This window comes from Anopheles nili, chromosome 3 (genome assembly GCF_943737925.1).
Source record: "Anopheles nili chromosome 3, idAnoNiliSN_F5_01, whole genome shotgun sequence".
Lineage (NCBI taxonomy): Eukaryota > Metazoa > Arthropoda > Insecta > Diptera > Culicidae > Anopheles > Anopheles nili.
Window position 1 is genome coordinate 66,451,313 of NC_071292.1, and position 20,178 is coordinate 66,471,490.

Sequence of the window (20,178 nt, forward strand, 5' to 3'; positions counted from 1 at the left end):
TCGTGACTTCCGGTAAGGGATTTTGCATACGAGCTGTAGGTGTTGGTGAGTGGGTGTGTGTGCATATGGATTTGCATGTGTGTGTGTATGTGTGTGTATGTGTGTTCATAAACAAATCGTTCACCGTTCGGGTAAGCCTGAACCAAACCGACCGCCAACCGAGAGTGTAGTGCCTTTCGAACGAGGAAAAGTGCACTGGCACCGGTGTCCGATCAAACGGTCGAGATAGGGAAAATTTAATTTGATCCATAATTGCACCCACGTCTGGTGGTGCGATACGGGCGTCGAGGGACATCGGTAGGCTTGGTCTGGTGCACGGAAGAAAGATCACACACACGCGCTCACACAGCTGGTTTCTCGTTCTCAGTTCTCAGTGCCCGAGACAGCAGATTGTGCCAGGCAAGAACCCACGATGTGAAGCCTTCGATGCAGATGGTTGCCGATAAGGCACCGTACTACGGAAAAGTACACCGTGCAGTTCCGGGAAAGAACCAACTTTATCGTCGCTGCTCGTCCTTCCGTCCCCGAGTACGGAAATGAAGACAGCGCAAGGCCCAGCTCGCTTCCTTGCACGGCGAAAGGCCTCAACATCTCGGTTTCGTAACCGCTGCCTTCCCATCGCTTCATCATCATTATCAATTATCCTGAAGGTGTTTGAGAATTCATTTCTTGCCACCCGAGCTGGGGAAACGCACGCGCGTGGCTGACATTTGGTGGCGTCCTTTTGGAGAGCGCTGGTGCACGCGAAAAGTGTGCGAGCGTGCGGCACCACCATATCGATAACGGTTATTTGCTAATATTCCGCCGATATTAGTGCCATAAATTTATCGCAATCTTTTCGCACCGATCTGTCGCACTTGCGCGAGGCTTTGCGTGAAAATGCCCGCGAAAAGGAAACGTGCTGACAGTGTCCTCACCTGGCTGCAGGATTCCACACGCCCCCACACGCCCTTTCGCTGGTTAAACCTTTTACGACGCAATCCTTCGGCCCCACACCGGTGGCACAGAACGGAGGGTTTCGTGGCCCTTCTTGTGCCTGTTAAAAGCCTGGTGGGTTGGTGGGCGTGAGAGGGTGCTAAAAGTGAAAGATAGAGCCTTCGCCCGGAGGGGGTGGCTTTGAAGCGATAAGGAAGTGAAACCCGGCCCTGACGGAAGCCACCCCGACGGAAGAGCGGCTCAAGCCCAAGGCGCAGTAACGCAGCGTCGTTGCTTATCGAACGGATAGGGGCCACCGTTGGGGTGAGAGGCGCTCGAGAAATTACCGCCCGGTGTACTAATTAGGCAATCTTGTTCGTGCCGGTTGGCCGATCGGTGGTTCGGGAAAAACGCGCTCGTGTGAAGGCAGGCGATGGCGAGGCTTACAACACGGTAGTAGACTTGACAAGACACCCCCGTGCCGTGGGTGGTCGCGGCCACCCAACACTCTAGAAAGGGGTTGTGCCGCCGAGGTTGGAAGTTAAAATTTAATCTCACTCTTAATGGTCGTTTGGAGCCTTGCTGGCAGATTCTGATTAAGATTCACCGGCGTTCCCCATTACGGTATGGCGGGCGTTCGTCAGCCATCTTGCCTGCCGGATGGGTTGCGCCATCCGGAGCAAGCTGTTTTGGGGCGCAAGCAGGCGCGAAGGGACGAACGAGCTCGAGTGTCTTCCAAGCGGCCTCAGTGGTGGGAGTTTTCCCGGTCGCCAGAGGACATCTTAGTAGTTCCGGAAGCTATAATAAGCCCCCCAGAATCCTCCCCGTGGGACTGTGTTCGGGCACGGGTTTCGGGTTGTGGCAGTGACGAAAAATGATTACGTTATTAGTTAGCTACGAGCGAACGCCCATCAACGGGCCGTTGCTGGATGGGTCCCGGTGGCTCGAACGAAATGGCCCATATATTGACCGAAACGATCGATGCGTAAATTAATAATCGAAAACGAAACCCACCGCTGTTGCTCGTCGGTCCGTGAAATTGCTGTGGCAGTGGTGAAATATTTCACCGGTTCAAGGGGGTTGTTGTGAAATATTTCACGCCGTGATTCGTTGCCTCGAAACAATGGCTTTGGGAGAAAGGATTACAGTGTCCCTGTTTGTTTGTAACATCACCGGTTTCGAAATACACAATGAAAGGTCACAAGTCGTTATTTACACCGGATATCCCATGCTTCCCAGCGAGCGAGCATAAAACAGCGTCACGATGCACTTGATTCACCGCCGCTCGCTTTTCTTCCCACCACCAACAAGTTAACAGCGCTCGAATACTTTCGCTAACTCAATTAAAAGCTGATTTATGGTTCACACCCCTTCGCTAACCGGAATTCTAACCCGGCTGTTGTAGTCACGCCTCACGGTGGTGGTAAATGTTGGCTTATTCAGCGCTCCGGCCACTCTCGATATGGCTCGCCGCTCGCCTCGCATATCAGACCACTCGAAATTGGGCTCTAAAAAGACGGGGGTGTGAGGCGAGCGCAGCTAATTGCTTATGCTCTTTCGTGCAGTATGTTCTTTGCGTCCTGCGTTTTGCTGCGCGCTGCCCCTCATACCTCTCTTACTGATTTCGTGGTCGGGTCTTGGAGTTGATTGTGCTCGTACATTTCGCGGCCATTTCCATTCGCTGGCCCTGGGAAAAGTGACCGCTCAGACCTCCGTGCCTGACAGGCGCGTGTTTCAAGAAACCCACCAACCACCCTCTCGATCCTAACAAGGGCACATTGTGGCGGTGCCGTAGCTAGCAAACAGTAATTGCTTGCTCGAACGTACAGGGGCGAAAAACCACATGCACCACCGTGACCTCCATTGTAAATCCACACGTCCCCGTCCGAATCGCTGGGTTTGATGGGAAATTTTCCACCCTACCCGGTTGAATCGGGGTGGCGCATGGATGTACCGGAACGGAGGCCACAATTACCCGGCACCGGTGCACCGGATACCGGGTGTAATGCTCGTGTTTGGCTGGCGAACGCGATGACCACTGACAAGGGCGCGGTTACGTGAATAATGGGGCGAACCCTCTGAAAGGAACCGAAAAGAAAAACCCCGGTTGCCACGGGGTGCCACGTCGAACAATGTAATAGCATGATTTAGGTGTGCATGTGTTTACGAGCATGCGAGGGTGTTTTATTAAAAACGCGAGGGTCCTGCAAACATTCGCCCTGGCGCGAACGGAAGATTAGACCGGGACCGCTAACTTAATTCACACGTAATTACAAGCCGTGCCCATTATGGAACGCCCGCGTGTAACCCTTCACTGGCTAAATGACCTTTTTTGGACGGAAATAAGCGACCGACCTCTTGTTCGCCGAAATCAAACATAAATCTAGCATGGTGATCAAGAATATTTGGCCTTTATTTGGACGTATTCTATTCAACTCCGCCGGTCAAACTCTGCGTGCGTTCGCTCGCCAGAAGGGTCCTTCGTCAACGTGAAGAATACATTTATTTACCTTTTACAATGCTCTCACACGCACAAAAAATAACGCCCCATACCGATGATGAACGTTTCCGACGAAGCAACCGCACCGCCTCTGCGAAGCGAAAGCAAACATCGTTCCGTTTCGTTTGGAGAAAAACTTTCCAGCCCTTGATTTAGGGATGGCGATTTTGAGTGGTTTCTTGCTTTCTTTCTCGCTTTCTCTGTCTCTCGTTCGTTCCGTTGTGCGGCGAAAAGTTTCTCAAAGCGGTGTGGGTGAACCTAGATCGATCGAATCCAGAGGAATTAGGACAACTTGTGGTGTCGTTCGGGGACCGAGCCGTTTTCCTACGCGATCACGAGCTGTGCGCTACTACATCGCATCGGCTGACCCAGCCCCGGGGGGTCATCGGTTTTTATCGACCTTATGTGATTAGGTCCAACCGGCTCCTTCGCGAACGCCTGGAGGGCCAGAAGTCAAGACAAACAAATGTATCGAACAAAAGCCGGAGGGACAATGGTGGCCACCGGACGGTCACGGCACCGAGTTTTTCCTCGAGCTTAGCGTTAGCGATTTTCGTCCCCGTCGTGACGAAGACGGAAAACGGCACAAATGAGAGTGCCGAACGCAGAAGGTTAAAATGGGGAACAAAATCGCTTAAAAACGCTTGAAAATGTCCCCCTCCCGAAAAGGCTAAGCCCGGTCGAGAAGGACGAGCGCAAAAAAAAAATCCCGGGAACACATCCTTGAACCAGGGCCGAAACATAAATGGTTCACTTTCTCCTGTTCTATTTGATTTCCTGCCACGCAGTTTGATTCCATCTCCATGAGCTGGCTCCACAAAGCCAAAGGGCAGCAGCGCGTTGGGAAAGCTCATTCCACCCACCCTCACAGACGTACACACACACGCACACACATCATCACGGGAGGTTTGAAAACTTGAAAACCCGAAAGCTTTCATTTCAACCGCATATGTTTGTTTAGGATCCCCGGCGAACCGGTTCATTTCTTGGCTCGTCGCGCGCGGGCGCACACATACACACACACACACACCCGCGCCCTATCACCCCCGATGAGGCCATCTTTTCACCCTTTTGTTACCGCCTGCCCCACACCAGCAATCGCTTCTAGCCCTCGGTTTGGTTTGTGGTGCGCAAAGGAATATCAAATTAAAATGTTGTCCCAAGTTTATCATCCCTGGGCTGGGTGCTGGGATGCCCGAAGGCGCTTGTGGCCGTTGAGGCAAACGTGAGCTCCAAAAGCTGGTGGAGTGAGGGGTTGGAAAAGCCCACCCGACTGACAAAGCAACCGAACGCGCCGTTCTAGGTCGCTGGGTACGGTTGCTCGATTTTCTGGACGAACTCACGCCGTGCCGCGCCTTTTCCTTGGCTTCCTTTTTCATGCTTTTCCACAGCGACTTAAAGACAAAGCACAATGGCGGGTGACCGGAAAAAAAGCACCGGCAAGCGAACTAACTCGAAATCGAATACTTTCCACCGCTCGCCGAGCACCGCCAAAAATTCTAATGTGCAAAATTGAAACAAAACCAACCGGGCCGCATCATTCGAAGGGAATTCGGCACAAGAACGCAACCACCGGAAAAACACAGGACGACAAGAACAAAAAAATGCACGCACCAGCCTCGCGCCGAGAATGGGCGCAACATCAACTTTCAGCCCGGACCGGACTGTTGACATGCTTAATTAATAATCAACAGCGGGTTTCCCGGTTGCTTTTTTTTTGTGTCGTGTTGCAAATTTCATCCGTGCCGCGTTTTTGCCCTACCCGGGTGGGCCCTTTTTTGCTCATTTTCCACACTTCCTGTTTCGGTTTGTCGGCTGGAATGAATTGGAATGAAGGAATTTCCATCGGCATGCGGATCGAATTTAAGCGAAGCGAAGCATCGATCGCAGGTGAAGGACGCTTCGAAGCTCAACCCAGTCTGTCTCTGGGGAGCGACCCAGTTACGCCAACCCCTGACGCGAAGGACGAAGGACTTCCGGCCATCCAATAGGCCTACGTGCGAGCTATCTCACTCACAGCGCAACTGGGGCACCCGGAATCGGTCGTTGAAATGCCAGCCAGAGACAAAGACACATCCTTCCATGGCGGCATTCACGTTTTCCCTGTCACCAACGGCAACGCCGGGATGTTCGCAACCCGACGAAGGAAATATCATACACCGCCGTTCAACGATTTACAAGTCAAACGAATGTCATTCAAGTTTGATGATAAGTTAAATTTTCCCTTCCATTCTGTGCTCTCTCACTCGCTCCATTCTGTGTTCGTGTATGTGTGGAGATTTTTCCTGCGCCTTGCAATCGTTTTTCGCTTCAGCTTTTCCACGAGTTGGACCCCCACGGTCGGTGCCGAGACGGAGACAGCAATAAGTGGAACTTACAGTACAACTTGTTTCGATTATTTTACAAGAAGTTTATCTATTTGAGAGGACCCGAAACGTGAGCGGAAGTGGAAGCGAGACGGTGCACTGATAAGGATGGAAAGCACGGTGGGAAATTTATTCATAACACCAGCCAACGAACGAACGAGCCACCGACGAGGCTTTGTCTGACCGATTTGTCGAAACGATGTCGATTTCGGGACGTAAGCACCTTGCATTGGGCAAAGTTTTTCTCTCGGTCGCTTACTTTCTTTCTCTCTCTCTCGTTTTCTCTGTGCTGCCATTGCCATTGCCGCGCATTTCCTCCATTCGGTCGATCGTTGATCATCTTACAAGTTGGGTGAAGAAGCAGCTGTCTTCGCTTCGGACGAGCAGACGCTCTCGCTGCAATCTGTTTCGAAGTTCCGCATCGGATCGTGTCTATTCGATTCGGCCTCGCTTCATCCTTTTGAATGGGATAGGCACCCTGGAACACGGTGTGTGTGTGGGTTGTTTGGCAAACTTTTGATTGCCGTTCCAGGTGAGCGAGCATGGGTCCCTTTGAACTTCTCGAGATCGTCCCACGCGCAGTGCATCCGATGGGATGTGATTTCGGTTTCGGGGTTCTTCTCATACGAAACGCAGCTGCACCGTTGATGGGTATGCATCGGGTACGGGAAATACTGGCGTCGCTTCGGTTTCCACCGAACTCCCGAAAAAAGCACCCTTCAACCTTCAACACAACCACGGCTCCTGCGAGCGGCATCGGGCACAAAACTTGTTAATTAGTTTTTCCGTGTAAGCGGCTCCCGGAATGATACTGTTAGTTTAATGACTTCTTCTGCAGTGGGTCGCTCGGGGGTAAACCTTCACCTCACGCCCACCGGAGTAACTTTGGTGTTTCTTCCGCACGGTGTATCCTTCCGGCACACCGGAAAGAGTGATGGAAGTTTGCTTTCGAATGTTTACCGATTTTTCCACCATCACTACCGCTGCATCTATGGTCGCCAGGAAGCGAGCTCACAAGACGCAACACAATGTTGCCAGATGATGGCGCAATATCTTTGCGAGGTACTCTCAATTAATGTTTCCCAACCCACCGGGCCGGTTACAGCGATGCGTCTTGATTGAGGGCGTTTGACTCGGTAACGGTTTACCTGGCAAGGATGCCTCCCTTGGGCGCATGGAGAGGAAATAATTGGGCTGTCTAATTGACCACTATTGAGTTTGCTGGCCTCTCCAGCCACCGATTGCGTGTCGGAAGTTTGGATCGCTCATAAGTTGGGCTAAATATTCTATCCAATTATTACGCCGGTCGAGACGCGGCAGAAGAGATGCATGGACTCGAGGATCGACGAGTGGAGAAAAAAAAAACCCCAAACCAATGTACGTCCAATTACCACGGGCACGTGCAAGCATGTATGTGTGTTATCAATTAGCAGCAAGCTCTCGCCTGCAATAACCGAAAGCTGTATCGTGCTCCTGTACACGATGCTTACTGCGGCTTTTTGAACCTTTTATGTGAAAGCTCTAATAGCAGCAGCAGAGGAGCAGAACACAAGAAAAAAAAAATGCTCATCAATTCTCTACCCCGATCGCTTATAATTGCATTTCCATCGACACGTTTCGTGTCGTGAGGGTGGGTGTACAACAACAACAACAACAACAACAACAAAAACCATCCCAAAAAGGGTGCGAATGGGAACGGATCCAACCGCTGATGTCGTTTGCCCAAAAAATTACCTCCATCGAACCGAGCGTGGTTGTGCGCCGTTGTTCGCATCTTAAATATTTACGCCATAACGCGCCATCGATGCGGAGTGCAGTGAAAAGCTAACTCTCCGAGCCTGAAGGTACACACCAGCCTCCGAAGAAGCAAAAGGGAATGGAAAAGAAAAAAAAAACAAACGCTACGCTAATTGCGCACGGAAGCGTGTGGAAAGAAGTCCCCCAGAAGTTTCCCTAGCACCCCTGGTTTTGAAGTCTGGTTCGGCATTTCTCGGTTCGGGTTTGTCCCATCGCCAATCCAAGCTGCTGGCAAACTACCGCAACTACCGGACAGCCACAATATCGCACACGCAAAGCAAGCAAGCAAGTGAGGCAAAAACGTGCCACCAAAACGGACCACAAACGACGGTGAAAGGCAGCTTCCTTGGCCGGGGCGCTTGGTTCGATTCCGATGCAAATCCAATAAAACGCCACCGGGCTGGAGCAGAACCGGCAAACCGGTTCGGTTTCGGACTCGGTACTTTTCCGCAGACGCAAACGATGGGAAAAAAAAACGAAAAAAAGAGAAACCCATCCGGGCTGTGTGGCAAGGAGTCAACCGCCGGCGTTTTGGGTTCCGGTAGACATTAGCAGCATCAGCACGCTAGCCCGGCCCGATTAAATCGACCTGCCTCGACGCGAACACAATGCAGCCACGGTCATTGTACCGGGCACGAGACGGTTAAGAATACAAATCGTCCTAGTCCAGTCCGCTGGCAACAACAACAAAACGAAAGCACAATGGAGTCGGAGCTTCGGCAGGAACCGCCGGCATTTTTCTCGTTATTGTAGCTCCCGCCTTTCGGTAGCCATTCGAACCATTAGGGGTTTTTCTTTTTGCTTGTGCTTTTTTTGTTGTTGTGTTGCTTTCACTCAAAACCTCTCGCTCCCGGCAAGCATGTAAAAAAGGTATCGCCACCGTAGAACGAAGCTATCGGTTTGCCGGCATCGAACCCCAGTTGCAGCATATTTCGTGCAGCATAAGGGAACCCGCAGCAGCGAGCTAACCGAATTCCGATTTTTCCCCAACCCCAACTGTGGCACAAGATCCGGATGCCGAGATCCTTGCCATGCCGATGTTTCGGGGCTGATTCAAATTACTACCTTGCCGAGCGCACGAGAGCCTTTTTTCGTCCCGTTTTATCAACGCCCGGACGGTGCCATTCCTTCCAAGTGGGATGGGAACAAGCGATGGCAAAAGCAAAAAGTGCACAACACAAACCCCCTTGAGGGTTGAGATGCCGTGTACGTGGACGGTTCCCAATTCCGGTCTTCCGGTTTTCTCCAACCCCGATGCACCTCGTCGCGTTGTGCTGCGTTTGTTCATTGCGCATTGATAAATTTTCCATCGAGTACGAGTACGAGCGCGCGCGAACGCAACAAACCAAAAAGGAGAAAAAAAAAAACAACAAAAAAAGCACATCATTCCCCCCAGGGAGAGGGTGGTCCCGGTCGACGGGTGGAAATTGCATACATTGCCACCACCCTGCAGACACCCACACCGAATTTATCCTCCCCGTCCGCTGTTGGTGCGGAAACAAATGCTGGCAACAATATTGCAGTACATCACCGCAGACAGCAACGGTTCTCGCCGCAACCAGGCTGCCGGAATGGCGGCGATTCCTTCTACCGGTTCGCGGTGTCGGTGAGTTATGTTCGCGCGATTTTTTGTTTCTTTTTGTTGCTCCACTCGCTCCGACTGCTTCTGCTAGGTTTCCCGGCTTTTTAATGCCCCCGGGAACGTGGGTATCTCCGGTGGCCGCACGTTTCCGTTCCATTAGCCGGGGGTTTTGGTTCGCTCGTTCCTCATTACTTCTCGCGCTCGCGGGTTTTTCGTTCCGAGCCGTGATATATTATGATATTTGGCCCATTGGCGGATGAGGCGCAAAAAAAAAATGGGATACAAAAATAACGAACGCCGGGACGTGGGACGTGGGCAGTTTTGCGGGAAATATTCATTCCCCGAGCAATAATTGCGAACGTGTGTTTGTGCCGTTGGCGTTTTTTGGGGGCACCCTGGGAACGAGGATGGAACCGGTGAATCCGCAAAGGTGTGCAGAATGATTTTCCCGGTTCCCGTTTTCCCAAGCTTCGAATCGGGAGCGTTCTCCATTCGTTCAATCCTTCGATGGGGAATTTCTCAATGGCGCGCGCTCGTGCAATTTGCAAACGGGTGCATAATTTGTCCGGGTAGCATTCGAGTTGAAAAATGTCCACCTGAGCCGTTAATCGGCCCGCCACTGGCCTGGCAATCGATTCACAGGAAGGAGTCATTTAGTGTGAGGAAGAAAAAGAAGAGTCCCCACTACACGACACGACACACGGCACGTAAAGCCTGCCGGAGGCTCCCCAAAGCGGCCACTGATTGATGCGTGGAGTGAAAAATCAATTTCCGCTTAGATTTCCAACTCCCGCGTGCACACAAAGAGAGCACGCATTTAGACTCGAGATCCGGCAAATCACTGGCAGGAAGAAACCACCCCCTCCTCCAAAAAAAAAGAAAAAAGAAAGCCCACACCGAGCATTAGCGAGTGCGCCGTGGATTCGCACAGGTGGCACGAAACAAGGATTCCGAACCCCGCAGGCTCCATAGGCGGAAGATGATTGAGAGCGGCTCATCGTCGGTATCCCTCTGGGAGGGAGCTTTTTTGCCCACCCCCACGGGATGGGGTGGAGGGTTTGGTAGCGAATTCGGCTTTCCACCAATCACGGGCAACGGGCAGCACGGGCAGGAAAGATAATGAAAATGTATATTTCCACTCGATTGCTGCTGACGTTCGACTTGTCGGTTGGGTCGGCACGAGCCCAACGAGGCTTCGAGGTCCCCAGGTCCCAAGGTCCCACGGCCGCCCGAGTGCGCGTGTGGAAGTAAATTCGAACAACAACCCTGGGTGAGCGAGAGAGAGAGAGAGAGAGAGAGAGAGAGAGAACACGAGAGGAAATGACGGGAAAATGTACACGATCCCCGTAAGATTAGTATTTCGCTAGCGTTTTTTTTTTTGTTTTGTTTTGTTCCTTCACTCACGATGCCATCGTTCCATCCTGCTCACTGACCTGGAACAACGCACCGTGGCACACGAGATGCTTTTCCCATCGAAGGAGCTTTGTTATCATTTTCTGCACGCCCACTCCACCATCGTGGTCGTCCTTCCAAACGGTTCGTTGCCATTTTTCAACACGATTTACCGAATCCCGAAGCCACACAGCAGCTGTCCTGCCCTGCTTTTGGGCTGGGAAGGATCTGGGAACAGACACACACACACACACACAAATCCTGCCCGATGGTGGTTCGGCTGGTTCTGCTGATAAATAAACATGCGCGACATTAGCTTTAGGGTATGAAACGCCACCGGCGAGAACGGATCCGAGTGGCCGAGGTCAACCGTTACCCGTGGTGGGGTTTTGACCGTCCGGGGGAAATTGTTTTCGGGCGCATGTGTCCTCTTCTGCCTTTCTTCCCGACCAGGGGCTGTAAAAAAAACCCCTTTTTGGCGAAACTCCTGACCGGCTGCAATGGCTTCGAGACCAGACCGGAAATGGAATCGACAGTGCACCGTGAGTCCCACCGGTCCTGCATCGATGAGCCCCGGAGGCTGAGCCCGGTGACGTCGACATGTAACCGGAAATGGAGCCAAACGAACAGAGAGAGAGAGAGAGAAAGAGAGAGAGAGAAAAACGCCATCGCACACCGTGACTAGATGTGAGATGTTGCCCTTTTCCCGGACACGGTTTTCCTCTCGATGTACTCGATTCGGGTCCGGGGTTGGGTTCGTTTTACGCTGACGCCTCTCGGGAGTTGGCCTACGGGGCTTGCGGAAAGTTGAAAGTGAAGTTTAAATTACCTTGACAGATGCTGTCACCGTGGATGTTTCGCTGAAGTACAGCTGATGACCGGATGCCTTCCCGCACCAGGATCCACCGGTGAACGGGCGTCCTAGCTCGCTGAGCTGTTGATGATGGGGCAGAGAGAGCGAGAGAGAGAAAGAGAGAGAACGAAAAGAGGTAAATGAGTAAAGAAGTCGATCAACGAAGAGAAAGCGAGAAAAAAAACGCATCCCACCCTCGTTCACATGTATGCACGGTGGAACGCAAAATGAAGGCGCACGTTTGTGCATTTAAGCAAAAGAAAGCGATGGCACACGGAACGGTAGGTTGAGCCTTTTTATTGAATTGAAGGGTACACCGACGAAACGGGCAAGACATTGATTGATGCATGAGGACGCCGTTTGGAAATTTATGTGCCCCCGTAACCGATGCCTTCCTGGGAGGTATTCTTCGCTTCAAACAAGCATGAGCAGCTTTGAGAAACGAAAAAAAAGGGGAAACGTCACAAACAATGCGAGTTGTCGATTTGGTAGGCGAATAAAAACCTGCTCGAGCAGGTTGGCAATTCCCGGAACGGATGCATACGAAATGAGCCGAACCCGTTGCGAGGTTTTATGGTGGCATTTATTTGCGTTCCGCTCAAGGGGGTTGATTTGTTGAGTGCCATTAAACTCGGATCGAACCGGCGAGTTCGCCCGCGCGTTCGGTCCCTGCTTATGCTTCAATTATAATCCACGAACCGTCGCGGTTAGAAGCGTCGAAAATGTGCGCTTTGTAACACCGTTCAAAGGCTCGCGCTCGAGCTTCTTGAAATCTATTGAATCCCATTTCACAAGCGGCCATTTTAAAAGCGCGTTCGAATGCACATTCGCGTACATTCCGCACATTGGCCCGGCACACGTCCGGTCTATAGTCGCTACCCCCGTTAAATGGGATCGCACACTCGAGAAGTCGTGCTTTGTTTGATCACTTTGTGGTTTGGGATGTGCTGCCAGTGCACGAGAGTGCACTTTCCAATTCCACCGAGGCATCCGAGACTCGCAGGAGGAAAAAACAACGCACAAAAAACCCCCCATCGAACAGCGCATCGGAAATAGATAAAACTTAACGGCGTGTTTTAGCGACGGGCCCGTTACGAGATGAAACTTTAGCTGTGCGAAATTGCAGCACGGGCTCCGATGAGGCGCAAATAAAACTGGCCCCATTTCAGTTCTGGCCAGCTCGCTTCTATTACTCTAGCGGTCTGGCGTACTCGAGTGCATCTGGATGCATTATTGGGCTCGACAGAGCGTTTGGAACGTGATAAGCCCGGTCCAATGGGGCAGTTTCGGGCTGCTGACTAAACAGAGCATCGCTTTGCTTTATCAGTTCCGGTTCCTTCCAGTCGTGCTGGATCGCGCCCAGCCGTGTAAGCAGCACGGTATGTAAAACTTTCCCAACCCAAAGCGCTCGGTGAAGACAGCCACCACAAAGTTCGGCCCGGTGCCGTGATAAAAGCCCCGGTCCCGGTTTCTGTTGGACTCGAGCCGAGCCGGCGCTTGTTTGCGTAGTGCTCGCTTGATCCCGAGCTAATTGTGTTGTCAGACGGGCCTCGAGACGGCGCCAACTTTTGGGGCTATCGTCCAGCTGCAGCTGCAACACGAGATCCGGGAGCTTCGAGACACATAATCCGGAGAGTTTGCGTCGTTTTTTTTTTTTTTTGCTGTTGTTGGGCTATTTTCCCACACAAAGCCACTGGGTGCACCACTTACCTGCATGAAACCCTCCGGACAGCCCGGTAGATCACCTCCGCTCGTGAGACTTGCATCGGTTGAGTCCATATCCGGATCGATCAGCCCTTCGTCGAACCGACCGACGGTGAATTTGTCGAAAATGATCTGAAATTAGAAAGCAAACGGCGCTACTTAGTGAGCATTAATTGTACCGGCGAGCGTCGGTTGCGTTTGGTTTTCGGATCAGCCAGTGCCGAAGTACGCTCGATTGTTCAGCCCGGTGCCGCACGAACAAACAGAGCCCTTTTCTTATCACAAACGACTGCCAGCGCTTCGTTATTATTCAAGCCAACAAACGGTCTGAATAATGAAGCCTCAATGTCAGCGCCAGGACGTGCGACGACCAGCCCAAGTGGAAGCGAGCCCGGGCATGAACGAGATGTCAGGTTAATTTCGTTCTCGCTCCGAAACAATCACACACACACACACACACACACGCTCCACGGCTGGCGTCGAAACGTTTAATCTTTTCATCGTACGTATCTTAAAAGGATCTTCAATCAATGCTGCATCGCCTGAGAACCGACCCGACCCGACCCGACCAGGCGGAGACCTGGTACCTGGCATAATAAAACATCTCGGATCCTTCCGCTCGGCTAAAACCACTCGGCTGGCGGTAAAATGCAAGACCCCAACCACCGGGCGCCGGAAAACGTCCAGTTGTGGTGTTGAGTCAGCCTGCCGTTACCCGGTTGGTTATGTTTTCATTGGATTTGCTTTTCTACTCCGGTGCTGCCGACCTATGTGTCTCCTTTCACTACGTCTTTTCTCAATTCGACAGCAAAATGGCATGTGGATCCTGCGGGAGCAACATTGTACAGGATCTGGGGCTGGTCGACGAGTGAGGTCACTTCTGTCGCATTCGTGAACGACTGTGTCTTACTGTTGAAACAACACACACACACATGCACACCAAAATGGCTCGTTTTCCTTTTCTTTTACGTGCCGTTTTGTGCTGGTGTGTGTGTGTGTGTGTGCGAGAGTCCTTTTTTCGAGTGGGAGTCGATCATTCACGGCATTCAGGGGGTCGTCCGTCGAGAAGAACCCCATTATTCTGAAAGCTGCCGTCTTCGGTGATCGTCCTTCACTCGCTTGAGGGGTGAAGGCGTGAGAGCTGGCAAGGTGAATGGGGAGGGGAGATAGAAAATACCCCCCCCCCGCCTCCCCACCAACCAACCGGGGGATTGATAAGCTTACGGGATGGGGAGTTAGTTTTTCTTTCCAACAACACACCCAACCTGACACAGCCCCACTAACGCCTGGCTCGAGTGCGGGTGGCAGCACGAAATAGAGAGCTTCCCCCTTTTCGGCTGTGCAAGGCAAGGGAGGCCGAGGAAACGAGTAACAAAACAATAAAAAACAAAAAGCACAACGCAACCGAAATGAAGGACGATGGAAGTTTCACCAGAAAAAAAAACCCATCGCGTCCCGTCGGGAGAGATAAGCTGGAAGAAATAAAACTGTCACCCCGATGAAACACGTCAGCTGGTGAGGCTTGGGGTTGCAGGGGGGGGGGGGGAGAAGAGGATGAAAGACGAAGGCCTAGTTTTCGGTTGACACCAGCTGCCAGCGGCGTCCGCAGCATCTTACACCATCGCAATCGGAATTAAAAAGAGCTCCTTTGCGTGGAGCAACTCGCAGGAAAATGAGTATGGACGCGAACCAAAGAAAAAAAAAACAAACAAAAACCCCAACACATGAAAAGGGCGAAAAAAGAAAAGAAAACGAGCGAGCCCAGTTCGATCGTTTGAGCTCGTCGGGGGGGGGGGGGGTGCGCCAAGGAGGATATAGGAACCAGGGGGGAGGGCGCCATCATTAACTTCGCTTTCGCTCGGTGATGAACGCGCGACTGAAGGAAAACCAGCGCGCCCGGTGAGTTAATTTATACGAAGCTTGCGCGTGGAAAGCGACCGGAGGCGGAAGCAGCTCAACAAGCTCACCGAGGTCCACCGAGGACAATGGCAAGGCCGTTGTCGGACCGGACGAGGCACCAACGATTGTGGGTGGGAAATCCAAGACAATGGGCGGGCAAAACCCGCAGTCGAAGGAAAAGTTGATTAGAGGTGGATGTAATAAAAGAAAAAAAAACGAAGAATTGCCAGCCGCCAGATACCGGTTTCTTGGGCGCGAGGTTTTCCATTGTTTCACGGTGAGCTTTCCATCCTTCGGGCACGGCACGCAGGACAGCTGAAAAGAAGCCGAGCCGCGCTGAGAGCCCATTATGAAAAATCCCTCGCACCCCCACGGCCGGTGGAAATGGAATGTGGCATGCCCAAGGTGGGAAAATTCCCCGTACCGTCCCGTGCTTTGTGTCGTGGGCGCGTGCACGCGCCTGTGAAGGATTCCGAATGGCGGCCACGCTAAGCAAACGCACTCGAGATGATGATGGGCGAGCGAGTGTTCTCGCTTTTTTTCCGGCAGTACTGTAAGGATCTTACCTTACCTCGGCCAAGGTAACGGCCGCACCGCGATGGTGAAAAAACAAAACAAACAAACGGATGAGGCAGTGTGTGTGTGCGTGTGTGTGCGTGTGTGTGCGTGTGTGTGCTTGTGCCTTTGGGGACGAGCCTCAGGACTAACGGAACAACGACGTGTCCGGAAAAGCGGCCCCATCGCAAAGCGTCGCCGTTGTGTTGTGAGCATTAATAATAACGGCGACGGTGGCATTCCGAGCCCGAGTGTTGCGTCCTGGAAAAAGTGCTCGAAAAATGAGCTAACCTCGGACCCAGGACTCCGGCGAGTTGTAATTAATTAAACGCAGCGAAAGTGTTTGTTCGCGTGTGTTTCCGTTCCACCCACCCCACGTAGGGGGTCACGTTCTGCTGTCATTTGGGAGAAGGTTAAACCGTTGAGTTGTTTTCCGGGCTGACCGACCTAGGTCGTGCCCAAATATCAACCCAAACGCCCGGTACCGTAAGTGACTCTGATTAATGATTCGGCCACCACCCTAACGGAGCGTTGTGTTTTTCCCGGGAAATGACGTAACTTGGCCACACACTCGGGCCATCGGGAACATCCCGAAGGGCACCGAAGGGACACCGAAATTGTCCACCGTCGATCTCGGGGTCTCGGTGTCTTGGCTAAGCATTGATCTGGCGTTGGCGAGCGGTTGGAGATATTTATCACCAGCATTGCCCTGCCCGAAAGGTCCTCGATGGCGATAGTTAGCGAGTTAACGAGTGTCGCCGGTTCAGCGGGTAAGGTTTCGGCAGCTAATTAGCTGAATTTAGATAAATAACTTCGAGCACGCGTTGGTGTTGTTTTGATTTCTGATTCTCCCAAGCGTTCACCTTGATTGGGAGCGACTGGTCAGCCCTTTTTTTTCATTTTGTTCCCTTTTGCGCCTTTATTTTCCCGGCACTCCCCTTTCGCTGGACGTCGTAATCAATTTTTCGAACGCGGCTGATAAATTGCGGATACATACATTTTTGCTCCCCCATCAACGTTTAGCACCAGGTTGGGGGTTGGGGAAAGATGCGAACGAAAAGAAAACGTGAACCTCATTTCGGGTGCTGATTGCACACCCCTGAAGAAAACCCACGGCCACTCACGCTTTGCACAGTTAATTTGGGAAAATATATTTCATCCCCCCCCCCGCAAGATGTGGGGCGAAAAGGAAAGGCTCCCACGCAATTGGAAGACGATTCGGCAGTTATTTAATTAAGCGCGATACGCACACCGCCATTGATTAGCAATTTAAATCCCGCTCTATTCATCAGGCCGAATTTGCATATCATTCGTTCGTTTTTGTGGCGCTCGCTCGCGGGAAGGATGGATTTGCGAGCCCGTTTCAATTGTTCGGTCGCTCGGCTCGTGCCACAACTCGTTTCGAACAGTGTAAGGGGGTTCACCGCCGCTAGCGGGTTCAGAAAGACAATAGAACGAGAGAAAGTGAGCGAATACAGAGAGTGGAAAAAGTTTACCCCTGAAGGCAGTGAAGCCACAGTTTCTTGGAGTTGTTCGTTCTTGTCGAAAACCGGCGTTGATTGCCTTTCGGGGAGACCTTGTGCGAGTGAGACACCTCAGTGTCAGGATGGAGCCTGCGCCCGAGGGCCAGAGGGAAAAGTGGAGAGGGGGGGGAGGAGGGGGGCACAATCAACGGGCGGCAACCACCGGTCGTCCTCGCTTTTCCCCAGCTGTGGCCTCTAATCCGAGCTCCGAGCGCACATCCTAGCGGAAAGTGAACTCGCGCACCGATTGGGCTTCAAAGCTGATGGGCCTGCATTTAGAATTCCCATTGCCGCAATGCTCAAAAGGTGGATTCTCCGGCACCAGCCAGCCACCCTTGCCACCTCTCTCTTCTCTCTCTCTCTCTGTTGCCCACCCCTACTCGATCGCCCCATTAGTGCCGTTCCCTTCGGGGTGGTTTTTGAAAATCTTCATTATGGCAAATCGCACGATTCACACACAAAGCGAAATCGCTTTTATCTGCTGTTTGTTTAATGCGTCCGGTGGGGGAGGTGCCCGGAAGTGAAAGCGAGTCCGGGAAATCTCGGGACTTGGGCCCCGAGATGCTTCGGTGCGGCTGAAACAAATCAAGCACATGGGCTCGTTCCATGGGCCGCCATCGCGCCACCGAGCGGGAAAAGCGTGTGTGTGTGTGTGTAATGGGAAAAGAATCTGGCTTCGCTTTCCACACGAAACTCACTCCCGACAACCGGGATGAGCCGAACGGGAGTGGCTTCCGTGTGGCGATTCGGATCTTGCCGGAATCGATATTAGTTTTCTGAATTCCACACACCCTGCGGGTTTGAAAGCGCTCGGGACGAAAACGGAATCGATATCGCCGCACATCATGCGGAGCTCATCAAGCGGCATTAGAAAATGGGCCAGTGGGAGGGCTCGTGGAAAAAAAAGCTCCCCCCCCCCCCCCCCCCGACCGACAGGTGGATAACAGAGAGCAGAGGGAATATGAACATTGCGCACAGTGGCTGTGAAGATTGGTCGCTGACTTTCGGTTCAGTATTTCAAATGAGCGCCCAGCTAAATTGCTGTGACGAGCGTCGAACGGTGAAACGAACACGCTTCGAAGTCATTCGGAACGTTCAAATAACGCTTAGCTTCACGATTGACCGCAGCTGGCGCAACGTTTGGTGAAGCTTTTGCCACGCTCCGGTCCTAATGGCACCGGTCCGCTTTTGCCGCTTAACGCTGCGCCAATGAAGTTGACCGAATCGAATGCTTCCGATTTAACTTGTTGCTGAACAGCGCTGAACCTTTGCCGCGATTTGACGCCTCGGACGCCATTCGCCGCCGTGATTGATTAAAAAAGTTTGCCTATAAAAACCGTCCACCAGTTCACAATCCTTCACAATTGGGATAGCCAGAGTTTTCCCGCTGCCATAGAACCATCGGAAAACCATCCCAGCTGCGTGCGATCCCGGTTTCCCGTCTCAGCAAAGCGAGCGTATTTTGAAAGAAAGATAATTTTTCCAACTCCCACGCGACCCCGCGTGAATTAGTGATGAAGCAGTAGTCGCGGGTGGGTTGCGGGTAAACCGCAACGGGCACTTACCTGCACGATGTCACCCTGTTCGTGACCGGAAGCGGTAAACGTAAGATGGCACAAAAATGGCAGCCGGTTCCACTGGGGCGGTGGTACCGTGAGCGTGTACGTCCGTCCGATGTCGCCGTAGTACGTCCGGTTGCACACTGAAAAAAAGGGGAGAAAAGCGTGAGAGTGTGAGAGAGAGAGAGAGAAAACACGTGAACAGGTTAGCGAGAAAAGTAAGTCGTGTGGTTTCGCCCCCGTCTTGGACGTCAAGTGAGCGTGGTTCGGGCTGATCGATGGAGCCGCCTGGTGGCTGGTGAAACCGGATGGAGCCGCCCGGTGGTTATTAAAATAAGAGCGCTGAACTGACCCGGAGCGGAAAATTCAATTCAATTTCTTTAAATGAAACGGAGCCGGTTTACTCGCTGCCAACCTAGCCACCTTGCTCGCACGTCACAAGCACAATGGTCCTGTGGGCTTAAGCCGTGCCGGAACTGGGAGGCGGGAAAATGGGCGTGGAAATTAATTAATGCCCGGGCGAACTTCTTCAACTCGGGGGGGGGGGGGAGGGGGGGTGGTAGGTTGGGAAGTTTGGAAGCCATTTTCGCGTCTTTCGCTTCTAGTTGGCTCGAGAACTCGTTTGGTTTCGCTTGCTTGCAAGCAAGAAAAAATAAAAGGGGGTTCTCTTTCTGCTTTCGGCGAATCCGAACGGATTACCGGCATGGGTATCGATTACACCGGCGTGCCTTGTGCATCCCAGCATTGTGCTGAGTGATGGCAGGCGGATGCAAAGAAAAATATAAAGTACAAGTGCGCCTCGCGAGCGGGGCTAATATCATCTCGCGCTCGTGTTACAGCGAAAATCCATCAAACCAGAGTGATGTTTGTTGAAGGCCTACAAAAGACACATTTTCGTTCGGAATAACTCGCAGCGGAAACACGGCCCACGAGCGTGTTTTCCTCCCGTCAACTTAGCAAGGGCAAATAGTACGGAAAACATCTCCGCCAAGCGCAAATACGACGGAGTCCGCATGACATTTAATCTCCGTAGAGCAGAGCGTACTCCCGCGTGTGTTCGAACACGCGCCACGAGGTGGAAGAAACAAAAATACGCCCGTGCCTTTTCTTCGTGTGTTTGCGCTTCTTTAAGGCGAAGTAATGAAAGACACTTCCCATCTGAAAGGCGAACGACTCCGTGACACGCCGGATGTCAGTTTCGTGCTGTGCGCCACTGCCAGACACCAGACATGCCATTCGGTGAGCTTACATGATTCGTTAGTCATGCATGCCACTCTGGCTAAAATCTTCTGGCTCAGCTCTTGCGCTGATCAAAGCTGATCAAACCCACGACTCTCTCTCTCTCTCTCTATGGAGGGCAAACTGACGCTTTAGGGGTGCGAAAATGTGTGTTTTTCGTTCGTTCTGAAACGGAAAACATAACTGTAACACGGATGGGAAGTGGAAAAATCCACCCAGCAAAAAAAAAAAGTCCCACCAAACATCAGCATGTAATTCGTGGAAAGCCGGTGGAGCATCAACTCGCTAACGAAA

The 20,178-nt window shown here is 52.2% G+C and overlaps 1 protein-coding gene across 1 annotated transcript in view; it reads right to left on the reverse strand.

Annotated features, from left to right (window-relative positions):
- Positions 1-20,178, reverse strand: part of LOC128724842 (uncharacterized) — a 42,147-nt gene that overhangs the window by 19,205 nt on the left and 2,764 nt on the right. Inside the window, exons 4-6 of the mRNA XM_053818563.1 lie at positions 18,652-18,788; positions 13,116-13,241; positions 11,382-11,486 (exon numbers count right to left, since the gene is read on the reverse strand). Of these exons, the coding sequence (XP_053674538.1) occupies positions 11,382-11,486; positions 13,116-13,241; positions 18,652-18,788 (368 nt within the window). The remainder of the gene's footprint in view (positions 1-11,381; positions 11,487-13,115; positions 13,242-18,651; positions 18,789-20,178) is intronic.